This window comes from Rhinatrema bivittatum, chromosome 8 (assembly GCF_901001135.1).
Source record: "Rhinatrema bivittatum chromosome 8, aRhiBiv1.1, whole genome shotgun sequence".
Classification (NCBI taxonomy): domain Eukaryota; kingdom Metazoa; phylum Chordata; class Amphibia; order Gymnophiona; family Rhinatrematidae; genus Rhinatrema; species Rhinatrema bivittatum.
Genome location: NC_042622.1, coordinates 111,710,804 through 111,732,142, shown reverse-complemented (window position 1 = coordinate 111,732,142; position 21,339 = coordinate 111,710,804). Strand labels below are relative to the sequence as shown.

General features: G+C 43.2%; 1 protein-coding gene across 5 annotated transcripts in view; it reads left to right on the top strand.

The window, feature by feature from the left end:
• WDR38 (WD repeat domain 38) overlaps positions 1-21,339 on the top strand; it is a 210,675-nt gene that overhangs the window by 77,960 nt on the left and 111,376 nt on the right. For all 5 annotated transcript variants that reach the window (XM_029612449.1, XM_029612448.1, XM_029612450.1 and 2 more), the window contains exon 6: positions 7,431-7,698. In XM_029612449.1, the coding sequence (XP_029468309.1) occupies positions 7,431-7,698 (268 nt within the window). The remainder of the gene's footprint in view (positions 1-7,430; positions 7,699-21,339) is intronic.

Below are 21,339 nucleotides of genomic sequence, written 5' to 3'. Positions count from 1 at the left end.
TGGTCCTGAGGATGATTCCGTGATATGTCTTTTCCACTAGGACGTGATGATCTACCTGATTGAACAAGTAGTTTCCTGTTTCCGGCTGGAGGAATCCAAGCCCCAGGACACTCTGGTGTGGGATTTAATCATTAAAAGGAAACGAAAAACTACATTGCTTTTCTGCTCCACCCGAAAGTTGAGAAAATGATGTTGATCGAGTGGGAGTCCACTGGAGACCCGACTTGAGGGGGGGGCTAACCTCCTGCAATGCCTATATCCACTCTCTCCTGCTTCAATGGAGAAGTTTTTTTTAGGTTCCGATCGTGGATGCTCAGGTCACCCCTGTGATCAGGTATACCACTATTGCTATGGGGGGGGGGGGCGCATCACTCAAGGATCCACAGGATAGGAAGATGGAGCCTTCTCTGCGAAGTCTGTTTGTTTCGTCAGCAACGGCTGTTCATATATACATCTGTTCTGCTCTGGTGGTCTGCGACCTCCTGCACTGAATCCAGCAGCTCCAGAGAGCAAAGTGGAGGCCAGGATGGAGTCCGCCACAGCTTTTTTGGCAGGCACACTGAATGATCTGTTACACAGTTCCTCTCGGTCAGTGGCCCTGTCGGTTATGGTGCACCAGCTTCTGTGGCTGTGAGATTGATCTAAAACTCACCTGGGAAAGTTGCCCTTTAAGGGCAGGCTGCTATTCAGGGAGGACCTGGACCAGTGGTGAAGAACTTTGAAGATCCTATACCCCAGTGCTTACCAGAGGACAAGAGCTGTTCCTTTTATAGGGCCAACAGAGGTCAGGAGCAGTTTCAAGCCTCAAGGCAGTATCAGCCTGGAAGGTAATTTTTTAGTCTCTTCTACTTTTTCCAGTTTGAAAGGTCAGTGCTTTCATGGTGCAGAAGACAAAAGCTGATGCCGCTTCCTCAGCAGGGGCCAGTAGGGCCTTCTACTGAGGTCTTCCGTGTTCACTCCCTCGTGACTCCCATCAGCAGACATCTGCGGAAGGTCTTTTGGGAGTTGATCCACATAACGTCTAACCAGTAGTTGTTGGAGATTGTGTGCTCAGGTTATGCTCTGTACTTGTATTGTTCCATATGAGACGCCCTATTCCACTCACGACAGGCGGTCCATGAGACTTTGCTGAAGCTTCAGCTCTTGTGGGTGGTGGTCATGATGCCTTGTTTGGAGTGGGGCTATGGTTGTTATTCCATCTACTTCGTGGTGCCTAAGAAGAACGGTTCCATTCCTCTCATCCTGGATCTCAAGGGCATGAACCGCAGTTTGTGGGTGCTGCATTTTTGCACGGAGATGTTATGGTCCATGAATGCCACGGTTCGCCAGAAGAAGTATTTCTGTTCATTGGACCTGTCAGAAGCCTGCCTTCATATTCCCATTTCGGATATGGATCAAAGGTACTTCCATTTTTGTGTGCACAGGAGCACTTACAGTTTTGTTCAATCTGGTGACCACACCACACATCTTTGCCACGGTGATGGGTGTAGCAGCGGTGGCCCTCTGCTGTGAGGGAATCACAGTCCACTGTATCTCGATTGGTTAAAACAGTTGCTGTCTCACAAGGAAGCAGAGCGTGCGACTCTTCAAGTGATACAGCTGTTAGAAGTCTTGAGCTGGGTAGTCTAGTACTGAGAGCCCTTACGAGGGCCCCCTTTAAGCCCTTGAAACAGAGTGCCTTGAAGAATTTGTCACTGAAGACAGCCTTCCTGGTTGCGGTGTTCTCTGCTTGGTGAGTCTCGGAGCTTCAGGCCTTATCTTGCCTTATCTTCTTGAGGATTTCATTGGAGGTGATGGCCTTTTGACTGGTGCTGTCTTTTCTCCCAAAGGTAAATTTCACCTTTCAGATCAATCAGCTGATTTCACTTCTGTCTTTCTCTAGGGAGGAGTGTGGACCTGAGTATCAGGTCAACAGATGTCTGGATGTGTGGATACTTATCCTGAGGTACTTGAAGGTCATTAGTGCCTTTCACAAGTCAAGCATGTTAGCCCTTTTTGGAGGTCTGCATCAAGGAGGGGCAGCCTCTAAGGCCACACAGTCTCACTGGATAAGATCATAAGAACACAAGATATACCATACTGGGTCAGACCAAGGGTCCATCAAGCCCAATATCCTGTTTCAAACAGTGGCCAATCCAAGTCACAAGTACTTGGCAAGTACCTAAACATTAAATAAGCTATTATTGCTTATTAATTAATAGCAGTTTATGAATTTATCCTCTAGGACAGCAATTCTCAACCGGTGTGTCGCCAAGCCCCGGCAGGTGTGTCGCGTCTTCCAGTGTCCCACTGCCCAGTTGTACTTTTCTTCTCCCTTTTTCCAGCCCCCACGGGCCAATTGGAAGCCTCTTTTCTTCCTATCCCACTGCCCAATTGGAAGCCTCCTCCCTTCTACCTGCCAGTGGGAGTAAGAAGAAGGGAGGAAGCCTTTGATTGGCCAGTGAAGCAGGCATCGCATAGCCCGGGGATGGGGTGGGAGGAATGTCAGTGTTGAATTCTGATGAAGCAAAGCCACCACAGGAGCTCATCCCTGTGGCGGCGAAGAGGAAAACCCAACCCTTGACGAAGCAAGGCCGCTATGGGAACTCATCCCCGTGGCGTGAAGAGGAAAACCCGACCCCGACGAAGCAAGGCCGCCACAGGAGCCCATCCCCGTGGAGGCGAAGAGGAAACCCGAACCCGACTGAGGCCACCACGGGAGCCCATCCCTGTGGTGGCGAAAAAAAGAAGGCCTGCCGGAGTAAAGCCACGGAAGAACTGGAGCCCATCTCTGCAGTGAAGGAAGAAAAGGTTTTTGGTGAGAGTTTGTGTGTTGGGTGTGAATGGTGCCTGGGTGAGAGCTGGTATGTGTGGGTATGAATGAGTGCCTGGGTGAGAGCTTGTGTCTGAGGGTGTGAATGGGTGCCTGGGTGAGAGCTTGAGTGTGTGGGTGTAAATGGGTACCTGGATGAGAGCTTGTGTGTGGGTGTGAATGGGTGCCTGGGTGAGAGCTTGTGTCTGTGGGTGTGAATGAGTGCCTGGGTGAGAGCTTGAGTCTGAGGGTGTGAATAAGTGCCTGGGTGAGAGATGTGTGTGTGGGTGTGAATAGGTGCCTAAGTGAGAGCTTGTATGTGTGGATGTTAATGGGTGCCTGGGTAAGAGCTTGTGTCTGTGGGTGTGAGTGGGTGAGAGCTTGTGTGTGTGGGTGCCTGGGTGAGAGCTTGTGTGTGTGGGTGCCTGGGTGAGAGCTTGTGTTTGTGCGTGTGAATGGGTGCCTGGGTGGAGATCTGGTGTGAATGGGTGCTTGGGTGAGAGCTTGTGTGTGTGGGTGTGAATGGAAGCCTGGGTGAGAGCTGGTGTGAATGGGTGCGAGAGCATTTGTGTGTGATTGAAAGCTTGTACATAAGAGAGTACGTGTGTAATTGATAGAGACTGGTCAGGGTGGTGATGTGCTTCTGTGTGAGAGAGAGAGAGACTGTTCAGGAAGATGATTAGTGTGCATATGTGAAAGAGAGAGACTGGTCAGGAAGATGGCTGGTGTGAGAGAGACCGAGACTGGTCGTGGGGTCTAATTGGGTGTGTGTGTGTGTGTGTGTGTGACTGGTTGTGGGCGCTAAGGAAGAGGATTTTCAGGAGAGAGCTTCAGCAGCCCTTGCTGCTTCTGGTGAGTGCTATTGGCCTGGAAGGGAAAGGAGTAGGAGAGTTGCTGGAAAGGGTAAGTAAAGGTGGCTTTTTTAATTTATTTTCTTGATTGACTGCCATTTTAATTATTGGGTATTATGCGATGTCTGCTATTTTGAAATATTTTATTGATATTTGGACATGTTTTAATAATTTTTATGAGTTTTTAATTGTTGGATATTATTCTTTTCAGCAGTTGTTTTGTAACATTTTTAGTATAGCTTTACAATTGTTTCTATGTGAGGCTCTATAGCAGCTTGGCTTATTCTGTTTTCCAAACAGGAAATGTATTAGTGTTTAGGGCCTGGTTTAATAGTTATATTTCTTAGATAGGGTTGTTACTGTCTGAGTGTGTTCCATAATACAGGTGTAACTTTGTGCGGATTAGTCTGTGTGCATTATTGCAAATCCTGAGAGTCTGTTAGTTGTTATATTTCTCTTTCCATTTCTCCAGGTTTGTACTGCATGCAGAGTGGCTTTTTTAGTTTTCCTTTCCAGTTTGTCTCCATATTTATAATTTGTGGTTTTTCTGTACTTGGTGAAGGTGAGTTCTGGGTGTGTGACCGAGGTGAGGTATTTTACTAGCATGTAGGCATTTGTATCAATCTTATTTGTTGTGTTTTCTCAATAGGATATGCATTAGTGGTAAATTACTGTCTTTTCATAAGGAAGGCTATTGTGCCTGGTAGTAAAGGGAGTTTGTTTTGCTTTTACTGAGATGTCATCAGAACCAGAATATCTTTTTTGTATGGCGAGTTGTACAGCGTAATGCCCTAGATCTGCCTTGCACTCACTGCTGGGGGTTGAGGGGATTCCTGTGGATGCAGAGTGCATGTTTACATTTAGCCCCATGATGGTCACATGTTCAGTGTGTCACGCATGTGAGAACCATCTGTCAGGTGTGTCCCGCCAAAAAAAAGTTGAGAACCACTGCTCTAGGAACTTATCCAAACCTTTTTTAAACCCAGTTATACTAACTGCTGTAACCACATCCTCTGGCAATGAAGTCCAGAGCTTAACTATGCACTGAGTGAAAAAGAATGTTCTTCGATTTGTTTTAAATGAGCTACTTGCTAACTTCATGGAGTGCCCCCTAGTCCTTCTCTGAGAGAATAAGTAACCGATTTACATTAACTTGTTCAAGTCCTTTCATAAAGGAGTCGATTGAGTCAGCTTACTTCTGAAGGGCAAAAAGCTTCCAGAATTGGTGTGCTCGCACTCCACCAGGGCCCTGTTGGCAACTTGGGCAGAGGTGCTTGTGCTTGTACCAGCCAATATTTGTAAGGCAGTCACTTGGTCTTCCCTGCAAAGCTTTGTGAAGCATTATCAACTGGATGTGATGGCATAGGAGGATATGGCTTATGGTGTGGCGGTTCTTCAGGCAGCCCTCACTTTCTTCCGCCTGAGTAGATGATGCTTTAGTACTTCCCACCTGTCAGGGCTAGACTGGTGAGACAGGATGAGATGGAAAAAGAAATTTCCTTACCTGTTAATTTCTTTTCAATTAGTCCTGCTACACCAGTCCAGGACCCACCCAGGATGTGAGACTGCATTATTTCTGAATTTTCTTGTTGGTTCCTCATCTTTGTTACTTCCCCTTTTTCCTTTGTGGTAGGTAGCAGGGAAACTTCTTTGGGATTACTTTTTTATTGTTGAGGGTCTTAGCCGAAGCTTTGTCAGAAGGAACTGGATTCCTTCTGCTAGCTACACCTCCTAAGTAGTGGCTGTGATGTCACAGTGAAAAACAAAGTTGTTTGCCTCCATCTGCTGATAGGGGGAAATAACCTACTGGTCAGGGCTGGCCTGGTGTAGCTGGCCCAATGGCATAGAGGAGCAGCTATGAACCACCACGACAAGGGTTCAAATCCCATTGCTGTTACTTGTGACCTTGGGCAAGTCACTTTACCCTCCATTGCCTCAGGTATAAACTATGAGTATGAACCCTCTGAGGACAGGGTATTCATTACAGTACCTGAATGTAATCCACTTTGAAGTGCCAAAAAGCAGAATATAAAAATCAGATGGAAAAAAAACTATCAGATAAGGAAATTTCTCCATTTCCAAAATGAGCATGTAAAACTTATAAGCAGAGCCATGAGTGTTAAGGCTGGGAGATGGCACAGAACCTGTCCACAGGCTCAGATTATATTCTGTACTACACAATTATAGGAAATTAAAGCACATGGCCCCAAATTTTAAACCTATTCCAGTTGTAAGAACTTGCTACTGTTCTCATAACATAATGCTTTTTTTTTTATAAGCTGTAATTTATTTAACTCTTTCCACAGTTTCAAGAGATATTGCCAGAGGCTGGATAAGCTAAGCATTTTTTCCCATAGACTCAAAGGGCCTGATTTATTAAGGCTTTTTTTCTCCCATTCTGTGTCTAGGCAAGAAAAAAAGCCTAAAAACAGAATGGCTAAAAGAGGGGGAAACCCTTTATAACATCTGGCCCTAAGTTTGAAAGAAAGATGCATTGAAGAGGTATTTCAACCCGTAGACTTAAGAAGGGAACGTCTTTTTACGTGACCAGCAAAGTAGATATAGATATTTTAAAAAGTTGACTTAAAGGTTGTGTGTATTTTCTGCAAATTCAGGGCTTTTATCCCAGTGCCATGCATTCAGCTGCCTTATCTCACCCTCCTATAGATACTATGGGAGACCACTGATAGATTGTATGACAGCAAGAGTGGCCTGAGAACCACCAAAGAGAGAACACATGTTCTTTACTTATGTATCATGGCCCTGAGTATTATAAAAAATCACTTTTAGTTCAGAAGTTTATTTATTTTTATTTTATTTAAAAACTTTTCTATACCATCGTTTAGTGATGCACCATCACAACAATAGGCACGTAAATAAGTTTGGTTTGATTTACAAATTGTCTAGTAGGTGCCAATAAATTTTTCGGTTACTAGGCTTCAGTATAAAGCACTGTCCTGTAGTTTCTTATCTTGCTGCTGTGCAAATTTCCTATTAACCTATTTATGTGCTGACAAAGAAGTTTGCCCTCTCTTGTTCTGTAATGTATGTAGCTGTCCACAGTAAACAGTCCATGGTAGCGGCTAAGGGTGTGCACTTAATTTGTTATTGTTTATGGTTTATTTTGTTTTGTTTGTGGTTTATTTTATTTCACTTATTTCAAATGAAAGAAAATGAATAAGAAATAAGAAACCAAAAGGAAGAGGCCAGGATCCCCACTCCCCTTGCTGAAAAACACCGGTGCCACCACGGGTACCAACAGGTTACCCCTGGATGTTAGGTCTAGATGTCCAAATGGGGCAGGAACAATCCCTAGGTCAGTATTTAAAAATAGCAGCAGAGGACCCGGAGTCTGGCGCCATTTTGAAATACCAACCCAGTGGGTCAGCAGTGGTTGAGATTGCTCCTGTCCCATTTGGATGTTTAGACCTCACCCTCAGATGAGGTAAGATGGGTATAGGGGGTAGGATGTGGAAGGTCCAGGGAAGCTTCAGTATTTAAATCTTAATGGTTCCAGCGCTGTTGTTTTTGGGGTGAGGGGTGGTTGCTGCTTAACTGAAAACAAAATACAAAAGGAACACTAAACACATTTTTTTCCTTTTTAAAATGAAATGAAATAAAAAGGGAAATTTTGTTTCAAATGAAAGCACATCCCTAGTAATGGGTGCAGCTCTTCATGCCTGAGTTTCAGAGTACCAGGCGTATATCCTTTGCCTAACTCAGAAAGCATGGTCAAATGAATGCCAGCACTTGCTAATTCCAGAACCTGTTTTCTGCTTCTCACTTAGTTATGGCTACTTGAACAAAGACACAAGAGAGATTGTGCTGCACACTAACTCTGGGAGAGACCAGCAGGGAGGAAGTAGTGCGACATCCTTATTACAGCATGTTTCCAGGGAAGGAGAAAACTTTGAGATGAGCATGAAAGGATATGGAATCAAGCTGGCACCAAAACAGCCTAAAAGCAACAGGCCTCTTTCAAGACCATGCAGCGCGAAGGGAAAAGACACAATCCCAAGGCACATCCTCCCGACAGCTACTTTCATGCTTCACTTTGTGAGTCCTGAGGGCAACATGTGGGTCCCTTCAGCTTACGGGAAAAACAGCATCCTTAACAAAGTGGAACAGGAGTTGGGCTTTGAAGAGATGCTAAAGGGATCGAATGACGTTTTCACACTGTACCAAAGCAAGAGACACAGGCATGTCCGAACCGAGGCATTCCGGCCCACCACTGTTTGCAAAAAAATATTAAAAATCAAAACCCTTGAATTTGGCTTCAGTGAACCCCAAGACACCAAAATGATTTCTGGAATGCAGAGCAACCCCATTACTGACCCAGACCTGAGCCAGATATGCTGTGCTCTCTATTAAACTTTACAGCCAGGTTCTCTTTGGGGTAATGGTCAATTCAGAATATATTGTTGTATGTGGAAATATGCAGTAATGAAGGGTCCAAGCTAGGAAAGTATTTCGGTCTGCAATACCTGCTTCATTAAATGCTGTAGAACCAAATTCATAGAGGTCTTAGATGGTTTTGCTCATGTTTTTCCATGAAGTTCACACAGTAATGGGGGTGGGGGGATGTGTGGAAAGGAGGGAATGTGCGCATTAAGCTTCAGCTCAGCAAACCATTTCCCCTGTTAGTAATTGAAGGTTTCCTTATTAAAAGAACGAGAAATCCAGAAATCAGGAACTCAGTGTATGGGTGGGCCACAGAGAGGAAGGGGGCCGGATCTTCAGCTCCCGATGTATGAAAACTGAAAAGTTTCATATGGAACCACTAATGGGATTCTGAACCTGATGGATAGAGTAGGCAACACTGTTCTTTGAGCAGGAAGGTATTTGGCAGGGCAAATCGGATCGACGGGCTTCCTGCTCACTCAGTGCCATGGGACTTGGTACAGAGATAAAGGTTGCAAATGCATAGATAACTGTAGTACTATGAGTGATTTAGTGAGTGGGACCCTTGTTGCTCTCCTTTTTATTTTCCCATTGCTGTCCTGAGTGACTAAGACAATGCAATGTAATTAGCCCAGTGACATTGGGTTCTTAATGAAGCTCGAACACTGGAGGAGCAAAATGCCAAAAAGCAGGCCCTGTAGGGATTTTGCAAATTCCTTGCACATGAAGAAAAGATGCGGAGAGACCAAGCGGGTGGCTTAGTGGCAGTGGTGCATAATGCCACACAGGAGATTCCTGGTGCACTCTCCTAGTCAAGCCTTCTGCCCCTTTGTAAGCCTGGGCTGGGATGCTAGAAAGGCAGCACTGACAGTCCCCAGGAGAAAGGAATTATGGCCATCGCTCAAGGGCGACACCTAGCCATCAGATTCAGGACCCATAATGTCAAGATTCTGGAGAGGGTCCTGGTACATGGCCCCCCAGTCCATGACTGTTGTTGCAATGACCAGAACATCAGAATATACTCCACTTAGTAATCATGAAAGGCAGAATCTAAATTTAAAAATTAAATTAAATGATCGGATTAGCTATGTTAGAGGGAATATAAAATAGGGTAAATATACCTGAGTGGTTGTGAATAAAGGTTCATGGATGGTAGCTGATCCCAGTCCTAGTTCTGAATGAGCTGAATTCTAAAGGAGCAGGAGGAACCTTACCAGTTCTAAATTTAAAAACAAAAAGGGATGCAGAGGGTTTTAAAAATTCATTCTTAATAAGTCCACAAGTAACACTAAACTCCTGGACTGTGAACCCTTAACGGATTTGAGTTAGGAGCAAAAATACTTTCCAGTTGCTCAGGAGAGAAAGCTTCCATTATAGTTCTTCAGCCAGGACATTGAAACGCACTGAACAAGAGTGCGCGTTATAAACTGTTGTAATCACTGACATTGCAGCTGTGAAATGTTTAAGTCTCGGCATTCTGTGATTCTGTTTCAGCTTGAAGGCAGACTCATGTTTTGAAACCATGATATTATTCTCAGTGGAGCACAGCATGTGAGACTTCACCGAAGAGAACCTAGGATATATCGGGCAGAGCAGTAGGATGCCAACACAGCTGCAATTTCATATGTCAAAAACATGCATACGCCAACTTAACATAGTAGCTTAGTAGTGATGGCAGTAAAGACCAAATGGTCCATCCAGTCTGCCCAGCAATTTGCTTATGGTAGTAACTGCTGCGCTGTGCAAGTTATCCATGTGCATTCTGCTAAGGATAGTAACTGCCGCACCATGCAAATTACTCCCATGCATTCTGTTAAAGGTAGTAACTGCCACTCCATGCAGGTTACCCGCATGCATTCTGTTAAGTTTAGTAATTGCTGCTCCATGTAATTTACCCCCATGCAGAAATATAATATCACCCTCTTCTTTTTCAACCTCAAGCTTTTAGGGATTCGCAGTGTTTGTCCCATGCCCTTTTGAATTTACTGTTCTCATCTTCACCACCTCTTATGAGCGGGCATTCCAGGCATCCACCACCCTTTCGGTGAAAACACATTTCCTGATATTGGTTCTGAGTCATCCTCCCTGGAGTTTTATATCATAACCACTAGTTCTACCATTTCTGACCACAGAAAAAGTTTAAGTTTGTGCATCATATCTGACAGGTATCTGAAGGTCTGTGTCATATCTCTCCTGCACCTTCTCTCTTCCAGGGTATACATATTTAGATCCTTCAGCCTCTCCTAGTAGGTCTTCTGAAATAGATCCCACACCATTTTGGTTGCCTTCTTTTGAACCGTTTCCATTCTATCTCTATCCTTTTTTAGATACAGTCTCCAGAATTGAACATAGTACTCCAGGTGAGTCCTCACCAAAAACCTGTATAAGGGCATTATCACCTCCCTTTCCCTTCTGGTTATTCCTCTCTCTATGCAGCCTAGCATCTTTCTGGTTTTAGCTACCGCCTTGCCACATTGCTTCACTGCCTTCAGATCGCCAGACACAATCACCCGAAGGTCCCTCTTCTGGTCCATGCATGTTAATCTGTCGCCTGCCATCACCTACAGCTCTTTTGGATTACAAAATCCCAGGTGCATGAATCTGAACATCTTGGAATTGAATCACAGCTGCTAAATCTTCGACCACTCAAGTTTTCTTAAATCACTTTTTCATTCTCTTCTTCAGGCATGTCTACGCTGATGCAGATCTTAGTATAATCCGCAAAAAGGCAAACCTTTTTTCTAACCCCTCCGCAGTGTTGCTCAGGAAGATATTGAACAGAGCCAGACCCAAAAACAATCTTTGAGCCACGCCACTTAATACTGTTCTCTCAACAGAGCATGTTCCATTTATCATTACACATTGTCTCCTATCAGTCAACCAATTAGTAATCCACTCGACGACCTAGGTGCCCACACCCAAGCTTCTTGTTTTATTCATGAGCCTCCTATGCAGGATTATATGAAAAGCTTTGCTGAAATCCAATTAAATCAAATTCGAGTGTTCTTCCTTGACCCAATTCTCTAATCACTCAATCAAAAAAAAAAAAATTAATCAGATTTGTCTGACAGGACAAGCCATGCTACATCGGGTCCAGAAACCCACTTGATTACACTATTCTCTCCTTTAACAGTCTCCATTAATTTTCCCATCACTGAGGCGAGGCTAACCCACCTGTAGTTTCCAGCCTCCTCTGCTACCACCCTTGTGAAGCATTACCATAACCTTTCTTCTCCAATCTAGTGGTACCACTCCCATTTCCAGAGATCTAGTGAACAGGTCTTTCAGTGGCCCTGCCAGCACATCTCTGAGCTCCCTTAGTATCCTGGGAATTACCCATCTGGCCCCATAGCTCTTCCCATTCCTTCTCTTCTGTAAATGGGATTGAATCTACCCCACTTCCATCCATGTTCTTGACAACCAGTAACGGTCCTTCGTCAGGGTCTTCTTCAGTGAACACCAAAGTGTAGAATATGTATTTAATATTTCTGTTATGTCATCATCTTTCTCAACACATTGCTTCTTGTCTCCTTTCAATTTTACTATACCACTTTGGGTCTTCCTTCATTCATTAATGTATCTGAAAAATGTTTTGTCACCTTACTTTACCTCTTTGGCAATCCTTTCTTCCCCTTCACCTTTTGCTTTCCTAATTTCTTTCCTCATCCCCTCAGCTTCGCCAGGTATTCTTCCCTGGGTTCCTGGTTTTGGAAACCTTTGTACTTCTTGGATGATGTTCTTTTTGTCTTTATTTTTTCAGCCAACTCCTTTGAGAACCAGATCAGTTTCTTTTTCCTTTTACTCTCGTTTACTTTGCTTACATAGAGATTTGTGGCCTTTGAAATTGTTCCTTTTAATTAGGCCTACTTTTGCTCCACTTCACCCATCATCTTCCAAGTTTCTAGTTCCTTCTCTAGGTATTTCCCCATTTTACCAAAGTCTGTATTTTTGAAATTCAAATCTTAGATCTTCATGTGACTGCAAAATCGACCCATACTGTCTGATGATCACTAGTGAGTTCCTACTCATACATTAGAGAAATTATCCCCAATTGTGAGTACTGAATCAAGTGTCACTCCCTCCCTCATGAGTTCCATCACCATTTGTTTTAGCAGAACTCCTTGATTGTGCAGTAGAGATCTCTAATCCACATCCAGCAGATTAAAATCTCCAACGAGCAACACTTCACCCTTTCCCAACTTTTGAATGTCTTTGACTAGATCTCTGCCTAGTTCTCCAGTTTGGGTCAAAGGTCTGTAGACCACACCAGTGTAAATGAAAGAACCATCTTCTTTTTTTAGTCCATAATACTTCTTCCCTTCCCCCTTACATTTCACTTGCTTTGATATTGTTCCAGTCAGCAACGCTGTCACTTCTAGGAGCGACACAGCTCAGCACAGTACAACCAGCAAGTTAAAAGCTAACTTTCATACTGGCACTTATAAGGATCTAACCAGTTTTAATCAGCTGACAAAGGACAAATAAGAGAGTCACTACTGCTCTAAGGAACCGAAACATTGAAACAGTGTTGGCAGTGTCGGGCAGCTCTCCTTTAAGAACAAGAGGAGTTTTAAGTTAAGTTTTCATACTTTCTTTTCTCCTTAAAACTTGCATACAGAAAAATTCTTCAAAAAAACACCTTCATATGACCAATGATTATAACTTAAGATGAGGTCTAGAAAAGACTACTTTTTCCACTAATAAGTAGACAATACTGTCTTTTATATGATGGTCATATATGTTTGATTCAAAATGATGAGTCTATGAAGTACTGGTGAATTTTGTATTCCACTATTGTTTGATTGACTATTCACCCTTTGGTTTCATTTCCACTAGTGTTGATATTGTTTTTTACAAAAAGAGTTACTCCTTCCTCTTTTCTGTCAATCTTTCCTTAACAGTTTATAGTCTGGGATGGCCATATTTCAATCAAGAGAACCAAGTCTGCCTCCACCATTAGGGCCTGCATATTTTGTTGCCCAGGTTAAGAGCATTTGTGGTCATAATTTTCTAGCTTTTCTTCCTTGATGGGTCATTCATCCAAATACGGTGTATGTGTGTGGGGGGAGGGGGGTGTTACATACAGGTTAATATGGGTTCTTGTTCATCTCAAAAATACATTCAAAGTACAGGTGTCCCCCAAGGGTCCTCATTGTCACCAATTTTGTTTAATATTTATCTCTTACCATTGTGTCGAATTTTGGCATCACTGAATGTTCAATTTAAACTTTATGCGGATGATATCCAACTCTTTATTCCTTTCAAATCCTCTTGGTCTGACACATTTTCTTTGATTCAACTATACATTAGTACCATAGAAAAATGGATGTCGCACAATCGTTTGAAACTGAATAAAAAGAAAACCGAAGTACTGTATCTCAGTTTTATATCCGACTCGTCCAATGCTCCTCCATCTAGCATACATCTGGGTAATGATGTTATCCAGATTACTAAAGTAGCGCGGAATTTAGGAGTTTGGATAGACACTAATCTATCCTTAACTCAACACATCTCTAAAATTGTCAAGAACTCTTTTTTCAAACTACATGTTTTAAAACGTTTACGGCCTTTACTATTCTATCAAGACTATCGATCAGTCTTACAAGCGCTAATTCTGTCAGGCCTAGACTATTGCAACGGTTTATATATAGGGCTACCTGAATCCACTATTAAGCCTTTGCAATTGGTTTTGAATTCTGCTGCAAGACTTCTTACAGGCACACCTTTTAAGCAGCATATTACACCAATTTTATATAAGCTGCACTGGTTACCTGTTAAATACCGTATTCAATATAAAATCATTATGTTAACTCACTCCTTGTTAAACAACGTTGACTCCACTTGGTTATGCACTACGCTACGTATTTACAAACCTCACAGAGAACTCCGATCAGCGGGTAAAAACCTATTAGAGGTCCCTTCTGCAAAAAATGCGGCACTAAATGTGACCAGAAATAGAGCGTTTTCAGTCGTAGGCCCCATATTGTGGAACGCTTTGCCCGACCCTTTAAGGCACATATTCAATCGGAAGGAGTTTAAAAAAGCATTGAAAACTCACTTGTTCCAAGTAGCATTTAAGGACATTGAGAACACTCCATAGCATGTAGGCTTTTAGTTGTATCCCTCTTTTAGAAATCTTAGAATTTTTTCTAGATTTTGATCCATACCAGTATTTGAACTTGTGTTGTATCAGACTAACTCTTAATTGCAGCCCAGTGTTTTATTTATTTCTACTCTTTAAGTTTTTTTTAAAGTATTAATAGCCAATTTTCATATACTATGTCATCTTATTTATTTATGTTATTGATAATATTATTATTATTGTATTTTTATTCCCGCTTCATTTTATTGTTATGTGTTTTCTACTGAAGTTTTATCTGGTTTTTAATTTTGCTTTGAAATATTGTAAACCGCTTTGGTCGGCATTTATTGTTGGTAAAACGGTATATAAAAATTATTAAATAAATAAATAAATAACTGCAAATTTGATATGACTGATGAATTTCTATCATTTGAATCAATGACTTTGTACTAATCAACTTTGTACTAATCAACTCCTCTTGTTGGTACCTTTCATTGATTCAAATGATAGAAATTCATCAGTCATATCAAATTTGCAGTTAATTCCTCTGACTGTGTATGTAAAACCACCTCCCCAAACCCACCCCGAGTTGACATTGACTCCTTACAGAGTCTCTCTCTCTCTCTCTCTCTCAATCTCTATCATGTGCGTAAAAAAGAAATAATGTGTCATGTGGTAACTTTACTATTTGTCTAACAATGCCCAATTTCTTTTTATTGTGGGTGCAATTTCCACTATATTTATAGCATTTTGATGAATCTATGGGTCTGTTTGCTACTCTTCATGGTCACCTTTTCTGCTCTTTTGCTTAAGTGTGGAATGTTGAGGTGATTGATTTTATTTTCTCTTCTCACTTCCTGTATTGCTTGGGAGTGATATTCCAATTTCATTGGCCACCTTCTGCCACCCCCATCTTCTGGTTTAAATGCCTAATGATGTATGATCACAATTTCTCACATAGGATCTTCTTCTTCCTGCCACTGTCAATTGTAGGCATAAGAACATAAGAACATGCCATACTGGGTCAGACCAAGGGTCCATCAAGCCCAGCATCCTGTCTCCAACAGTGGCCAATCCAGGCCATAAGAACCTGGCAAGTACCCAAAAACTAATTACCGTTGCTAGTAATAGCAGTGGCTATTTTCTAAGTCAACTTAATTAATAGCAGGTAATGGACTTCTCCTCCAAGAACTTATCCAATCCTTTTTTAAACACAGCTATACTAACTGCACTAACCACATCCTCTGGCAACAAATTCCAGAGTTTAATTGTGCGTTGAGTAAAAAAGAACTTTCTCTGATTAGTTTTAATTGTGCCATATGCTAACTTCATGGAGTGCCCCCTAGTCTTTCTATTATCCAAAAGAGTAAAAAACCATCCTTATTATATAGTCTTTTACTGCTCCATACACAGCCCCAGCCTTCACTGTATCAAATCCATTGTCTTGATACCTTGTTTTGAGCCTTGTATTCATTTTTTTTATCTGGCTTATCCTTTCCTTTCCCTTTTTGTAAACAGGTAATGTTTCAGAAAAGACAATATTCTTTACCATATGTTTAATCTCCTTCTTGAGACACTGGAAATCTTTCTGTACTGCTTAGATACTGTTTCTAGCAAGGTTGTTGGTCTCCATGTGGATGATAACTGATATTAGAGTCTTTACTTTCTTCTATAATTGCATTGATAACCTGGTTTGCGTTTCTACCAGCTGAGTATCCTGGAAGGTTTTGAACTACTGTGTCCCCTTCAAAATAAATTTCCAAATAAGTTCCTCTAATGACTGAGTCTCCTAGCAGATGGAGCTTAATTTTATGAGGTTTGATAATGTTAAAAGTGTTTTCCATTGCATTGGGTGTCATTCCTTTTCAGACACCGCTTCATTTTCTGTTTCAGGTGCAGCTTCATTTTCCAATGCAGAAAAGGCATTATGTAAAGGTATCAATGGGGACATTGGATGTCTGTTCACCATAGGCCTTATTCTTCCAGAGCCCACTGTAACCAATATATTCCTGCATATTTGACTCTTCTGTAGGAGAGGGGATGGATATCCTGTATGTTTCTTCGTTCAGGAGACTGGGTGTCTCTGGGTCATAGGTCTTATTCTACCAGAGCGTATTGTAATCAGTTTGTTCCTGAATATTTTACCTCTCTGTGGGAGTGGGAGTTCTCAGAGGGGATAAACACTAGGGATGTGTGCAGAAAAACTTTGTTTGTTCATATATTTTTGGGTCATTTTATTATTTTTTTCATGAATTTTTAAATTTTTATTCATTTCAGGAAACAGCACAAACCAAATGAACCCAAAAGTTTGGGGGATTTACAGGGACACTGGCCATTCATATTTGTTTTAAAAAATCTGAAACAAATCTTCCTGATTCGGTTTGGATTTTCTATTTATTTTAAACAAATGCAGATGCGTAATAAACAGCTGCTGACATAAAAAGGTTTTTTTATATCCTGCTATAAATCTGTCTTACTATTACTACTACTAATATTACTATTTATAATTTCAAAAGACAACACATCTCATTTCTAGAGTTACTGTACTTCTTAGAATAAACTTAGAAGGAGGGAGGCAAGACTTTTTTTTCCAGGGTTGTACAGCATCCTGTCATGGGGTGTGAGCTCTTCTGGCTGTGGCATGATTGACACAGCCTTACAGGTGAACATGTAAGGCCCTAGCCTACAGCTGGCAAACCCGCTCAGGCTGGGACAAGGGCAAGCTTCACCTATACCAACCCTGTTGCCTACAGATTGAGCCCTTGGGTTTGGGGGCCACAAGACTTAGGCAAGAGTCCCGGAGAGCAGACAGGCGAACTAACATCTGGGCTGGCAGCAGACAGCAGCGAAGAATTTGGGCACTTGTCAGGGCTGATGGTGATCAGGCAATGTCAAGGGCCAGGCAGAGAGATCAGAGCATGAAAGATCAAGCTGAGAAAAGGCAGGCCAGGACGGACAACAAGGCAAGAGGGAATAAGGAAGGACTGGGCAAGCAAGACTGAGGCAGGCTGGGCTGAGCCAAGGCAGGACAAGGAAGAGGCAGGCTAGGCCTAGACAAGACAAGGCAAAGGCAGACTGAACTGAGGCAAGGCAGGACAAACAGGAAGAAGGCAGGATCTGAAGAGCAACACACTGCACAGGGGACCTGTTGCTGAGGCACTGGTTGAGGGCATGGCTGTGTTTTAAATTCCCATCTCATGCTGATGTCATCTCCCAGCACCGTTCAGGGTTTCCTGCCGCGGGACCTTCTTAGTGCAATTAGAGGCGCATGCACTGTTAAGGAGCAATGGCAGCATCCTGGGGTGAGTGCAGGCCAGTTGCAGCATGGCATCTGTGGTCGGTCCAGCATTACACATCCTGAATATTAATTGCATGGTTTGTGATAATAATGTTCAGTCTAAGATTGAAAGTATAGAAAATGTTATAAGGGTCTGATCATCTGCTCCCCATAAAAGGGCCTTAGGCTACTTAAGCTCAATAACTGTAACTTTAAGGATTTCATTTCAAGTTTATCCTGAAATCTTGTCTAAAAAAAAAATCCCAGGCAGATTATGAGAGTTGTCAGTCATCACCCAAAGGGCTTTTAGAACTACAGCAGATTCTCAGTACGTTTGCTATTGCATTTGGTGGAATTTCAAATGCTAAAATCTCCAGCAAAATTTGAATAGTGGTGGGAGGAAGAAGCTAAAAATCTGAAGAGCATGTTTTCCACTGGGTAAATCCTTTATAAACTGCTGCAGAATGTGTTAAAATCAGGCCTAATGTTTGAACACAAGGCTGTGCATTACAAGTCCATAACTGGGGTTGCTGTTTATTTATTTTTGTATATACTATCATTCTGTGACAAATGAAAACGGTTTACCAAAACTATGATAAATAAAATCAATAAAATCTTACCATTACATTAAAATAAATCATAAAATTACATTAAAAATAAGAACAGAAATAAAAATAAACAATGGTTACAATAAAAACAATAGTCCCTTTCCTAGATAAAAGAGATACAAGAAAGAACAAAGAGGAAAGAAGATGAAAAGAAAGAGATAAAAGCCTCAGTCCTTCATAATTACAAATCAAATATGTTGCTTAATTGAAATTAAATCAGTGCTTGTTTAAAGAGCCAGGTTTTCAAGTTTTTCTTAAAATCCAAAAAGTTTCTTTCCAGCCTTAGTTCAGAGGGCAGTGCTGTTCATTGCAAATTTAGACCTAGATTTATCAAAATGCGGTAACTATCGCATGCGATAGCAAAAGGGGTGTGGTTTATGCAAATATTCATTTTATCACAATTTGTGCTAATTACCTATGCGAAGAGCTAAGTTAGTGCAAATTGCAATAACATTATCAGACTTTGCAATAAAAAAGAGAGAGAGAGAGAGAGACTGGCCATAATATCATCTCCCTATGGTAGGCCCACCTAGTAACTGGAGGTGAGGTTTAGGTAGGGGGTTAGGGGCCCCTTTGACATTCAATGTTAGACGTACGAACAGAACAGTACAGTACTCTCTTGTGAACATTTGATGACCCTCGGAGTGAGGAAACTCACTCCAAGATGAGATTTGTACAAAGTTCTCTCCACCTAGCTTGATGAGCTAGGTGGAGAGAACATTGTACAAATCTCATCTTGGAGTGAGTTTCCTCACTCCGAGGGTCATCAAATGTTCCCAAGAGACCACTGTTCTGTTAGTACATCTAACATTGAATGTCAAAGGGGCCCCTAACCCCCTACCCTGCTACCTAAACCTCACCTCGTTACTAGGTGGGCCTACCATAGGGATACAAATACCCATCTAGGGAGCTGACATCACGGTGAGTCTCTCTCTCTCTCTCTCTCTCTCTCTCTCTCACACACACCCCTGATGGCTAATTGGATACTCTGGCAGCTTCAATTCATCTAAATAGGCCTTGCAGGAGACATCATGCAAGGCAATAAAACCTTACCAGACAGGCAATCAATCCCTAACTACTCCTATTTGCATGCAGTAAGGGCCTATTGCATGCAAAAAAGCCTTAGGTAGTGAAAACATGACTAGAGGCATAGCGAAGGTCTCCGGGAGCCAATTTATTTATTAAAATCTTGTATTCTGCAGCTTCCTTTCACAAAGCGTTCAGTGTTGCCCCCCCCCCTATCAACTGCCAATGCATCACCACATGGCACCTCCACAATAGGTCTCTTCACTAAGGAGGGATGGGAACCCCGCCAATGCATCTCCACATATACCACTGCCATGTAGGGCCAGTGTTATCTTTTCTGCAGCCGTGTGCAAACAATTACTGGGCTGGTCCCTCCTCATTCTGTTTTGGGTTTTTTTTACATTTAATTTGTATTCTTTTACAAATCAGGGTCAGTGCAAGGGTATTAGGCACCCTAAGTGAATCTTACAGCACAGTGCCTAGCCTTCCCCCTACCACAGCCCTCTCCACACACAATTTCAAATTATGCATTTATAATAAAAGATTTTACATGAAAAAAACACTCAAAGTACAGTCTTTTGAAGTAAAAAGGGTACAAACTGATGTTTCTGTGTCTTTCTCTTTTTTTTGGTTTATTTTTGTTGTTTGTTGGCTGAAAGTTGTTGGCTAAGCTGACTTTGGTCAGCAAACCTGACTAGAATGGCCAGTTCAGGGGGAAAATCTCCACCTAGTGAAAATGGTGAAGTTTTAACTCGTAGACATGGGGTTAGATTCCTGCCTCCAGAAAATGCATCTGTGGAGGAATGTGTGCTGGCAGTAGGTGAGGTTGCTGATTGCAAGAACATAAGGTATGCTTCTAGAATGAATAAAGCTGCTGTTGTTTTTTGTAACTAGGTATGAATTAGCAAACCAACAGGCCGATACAGTAAGGACGCGGAAGAAAGAGTGTGGTAGTGCCGGGCGCACCCTCGTTTGCCGCACGCACAGTTCGGATCACATACCGCTCAATACAATATTTAAATGGCATGCAAATGCAAGCCACATCCAAAGTGCGTCCATGAAGCGCAATCCATTTTACTGTATAAAGCGCTATACAGCGCCTATACAGTATCCTGGGTGCGCTGGTACCTGTCATTTCAAATGACATTTGAAATGACAGGTACCAGGAAGTGGATACAGGAGAAGGGCTGGTGCAGTTTGTTTTGTTGTCCTGTGCAAATGATTGCTTCACTGCCTGACCCCCTCACCCCCCGAGACAAGACCTTTAGAGGAGCCAGGATTGGGCAAACTTTCCCCCAGCCCCTGCTCACCTGCCCTGGCCGCGTCCATGGGTGCCGGTCTCCCATGCGGGCTCGCTGACAGCTCCGGAGCAGCCCCAGTCCTCTCTCCCCTCTTCCCGGGGGCAGCCGGCGGCGAGAGCGGCTTCAGCAGCCTGGGGCGGATCGAGCGCTCCCCATGCGAGGCGGCTTCCAGCAGCCCTCGCCGGCGAAGGTGCATGAGCGCACGCCGTGACATCGGACATCCAGCTGGGCGCTCAGGTCTTGGCGTGCGCTCATGCACCTTCGCCGGCGAGGGCTGCTGGAAGCCGCCTCGCATGGGGAGTGCCTGATCCGCCCCGGGCTGCTGAAGCCGCTCTCGCCGCCGGCTGCCCCCGGGAGAAGGGGAGAGAGGACTGGGGCTGCTCCGGAGCTGTCAGCGAGCCCGCACGGGAGACCGGCACCCATGGACGCGGCCAGGGCAGGTGAGCGGGGGCTGGGGGAAAGTTTGCCCGATCCTGGCTCCTCTAAAGGTCTTGTCCCGGGGGTTGAGGGGGTCAGGCAGTGAAGCAATCATTTGCATGCGTTCATGCACCTTCACCGGCGGGAGCTGCTGGAAGCCGCCTCGCATGGGGAGCACCCGATCCGCCCCGGGCTGCTGAAGCCTCACAGGAAAGTTTGCCCGTGAAATTTCGTCTCTCTCTACTGGGGCTTGCCTGACGCTCCACACTAACGCAGGGGTAAGGATAGGCGGTAAATTAGCAGGTTAAACATGCGGCAAAACTGCAGGTTAAAAAGGCGATAATTGGGGCGCACGTTACTGGATTGGAGGGAATAGCTAATCCGATCGTTTACATATCATATACATCCCGCGGGCAGAAAGGGTTACCCGTTGATTTCAAGAAGCAGTAAGGATGGGATAGTGAATCGTGGGTTGGACTTTCGCGGCCAAATTGTGGGTACAAAGCGGGTTAGAAGCAGGGTAACCGCGGCCACGCTTTACTGTATCGGCCTGAAAGTCATTTCAAAGGGTATTGTTATAGATTA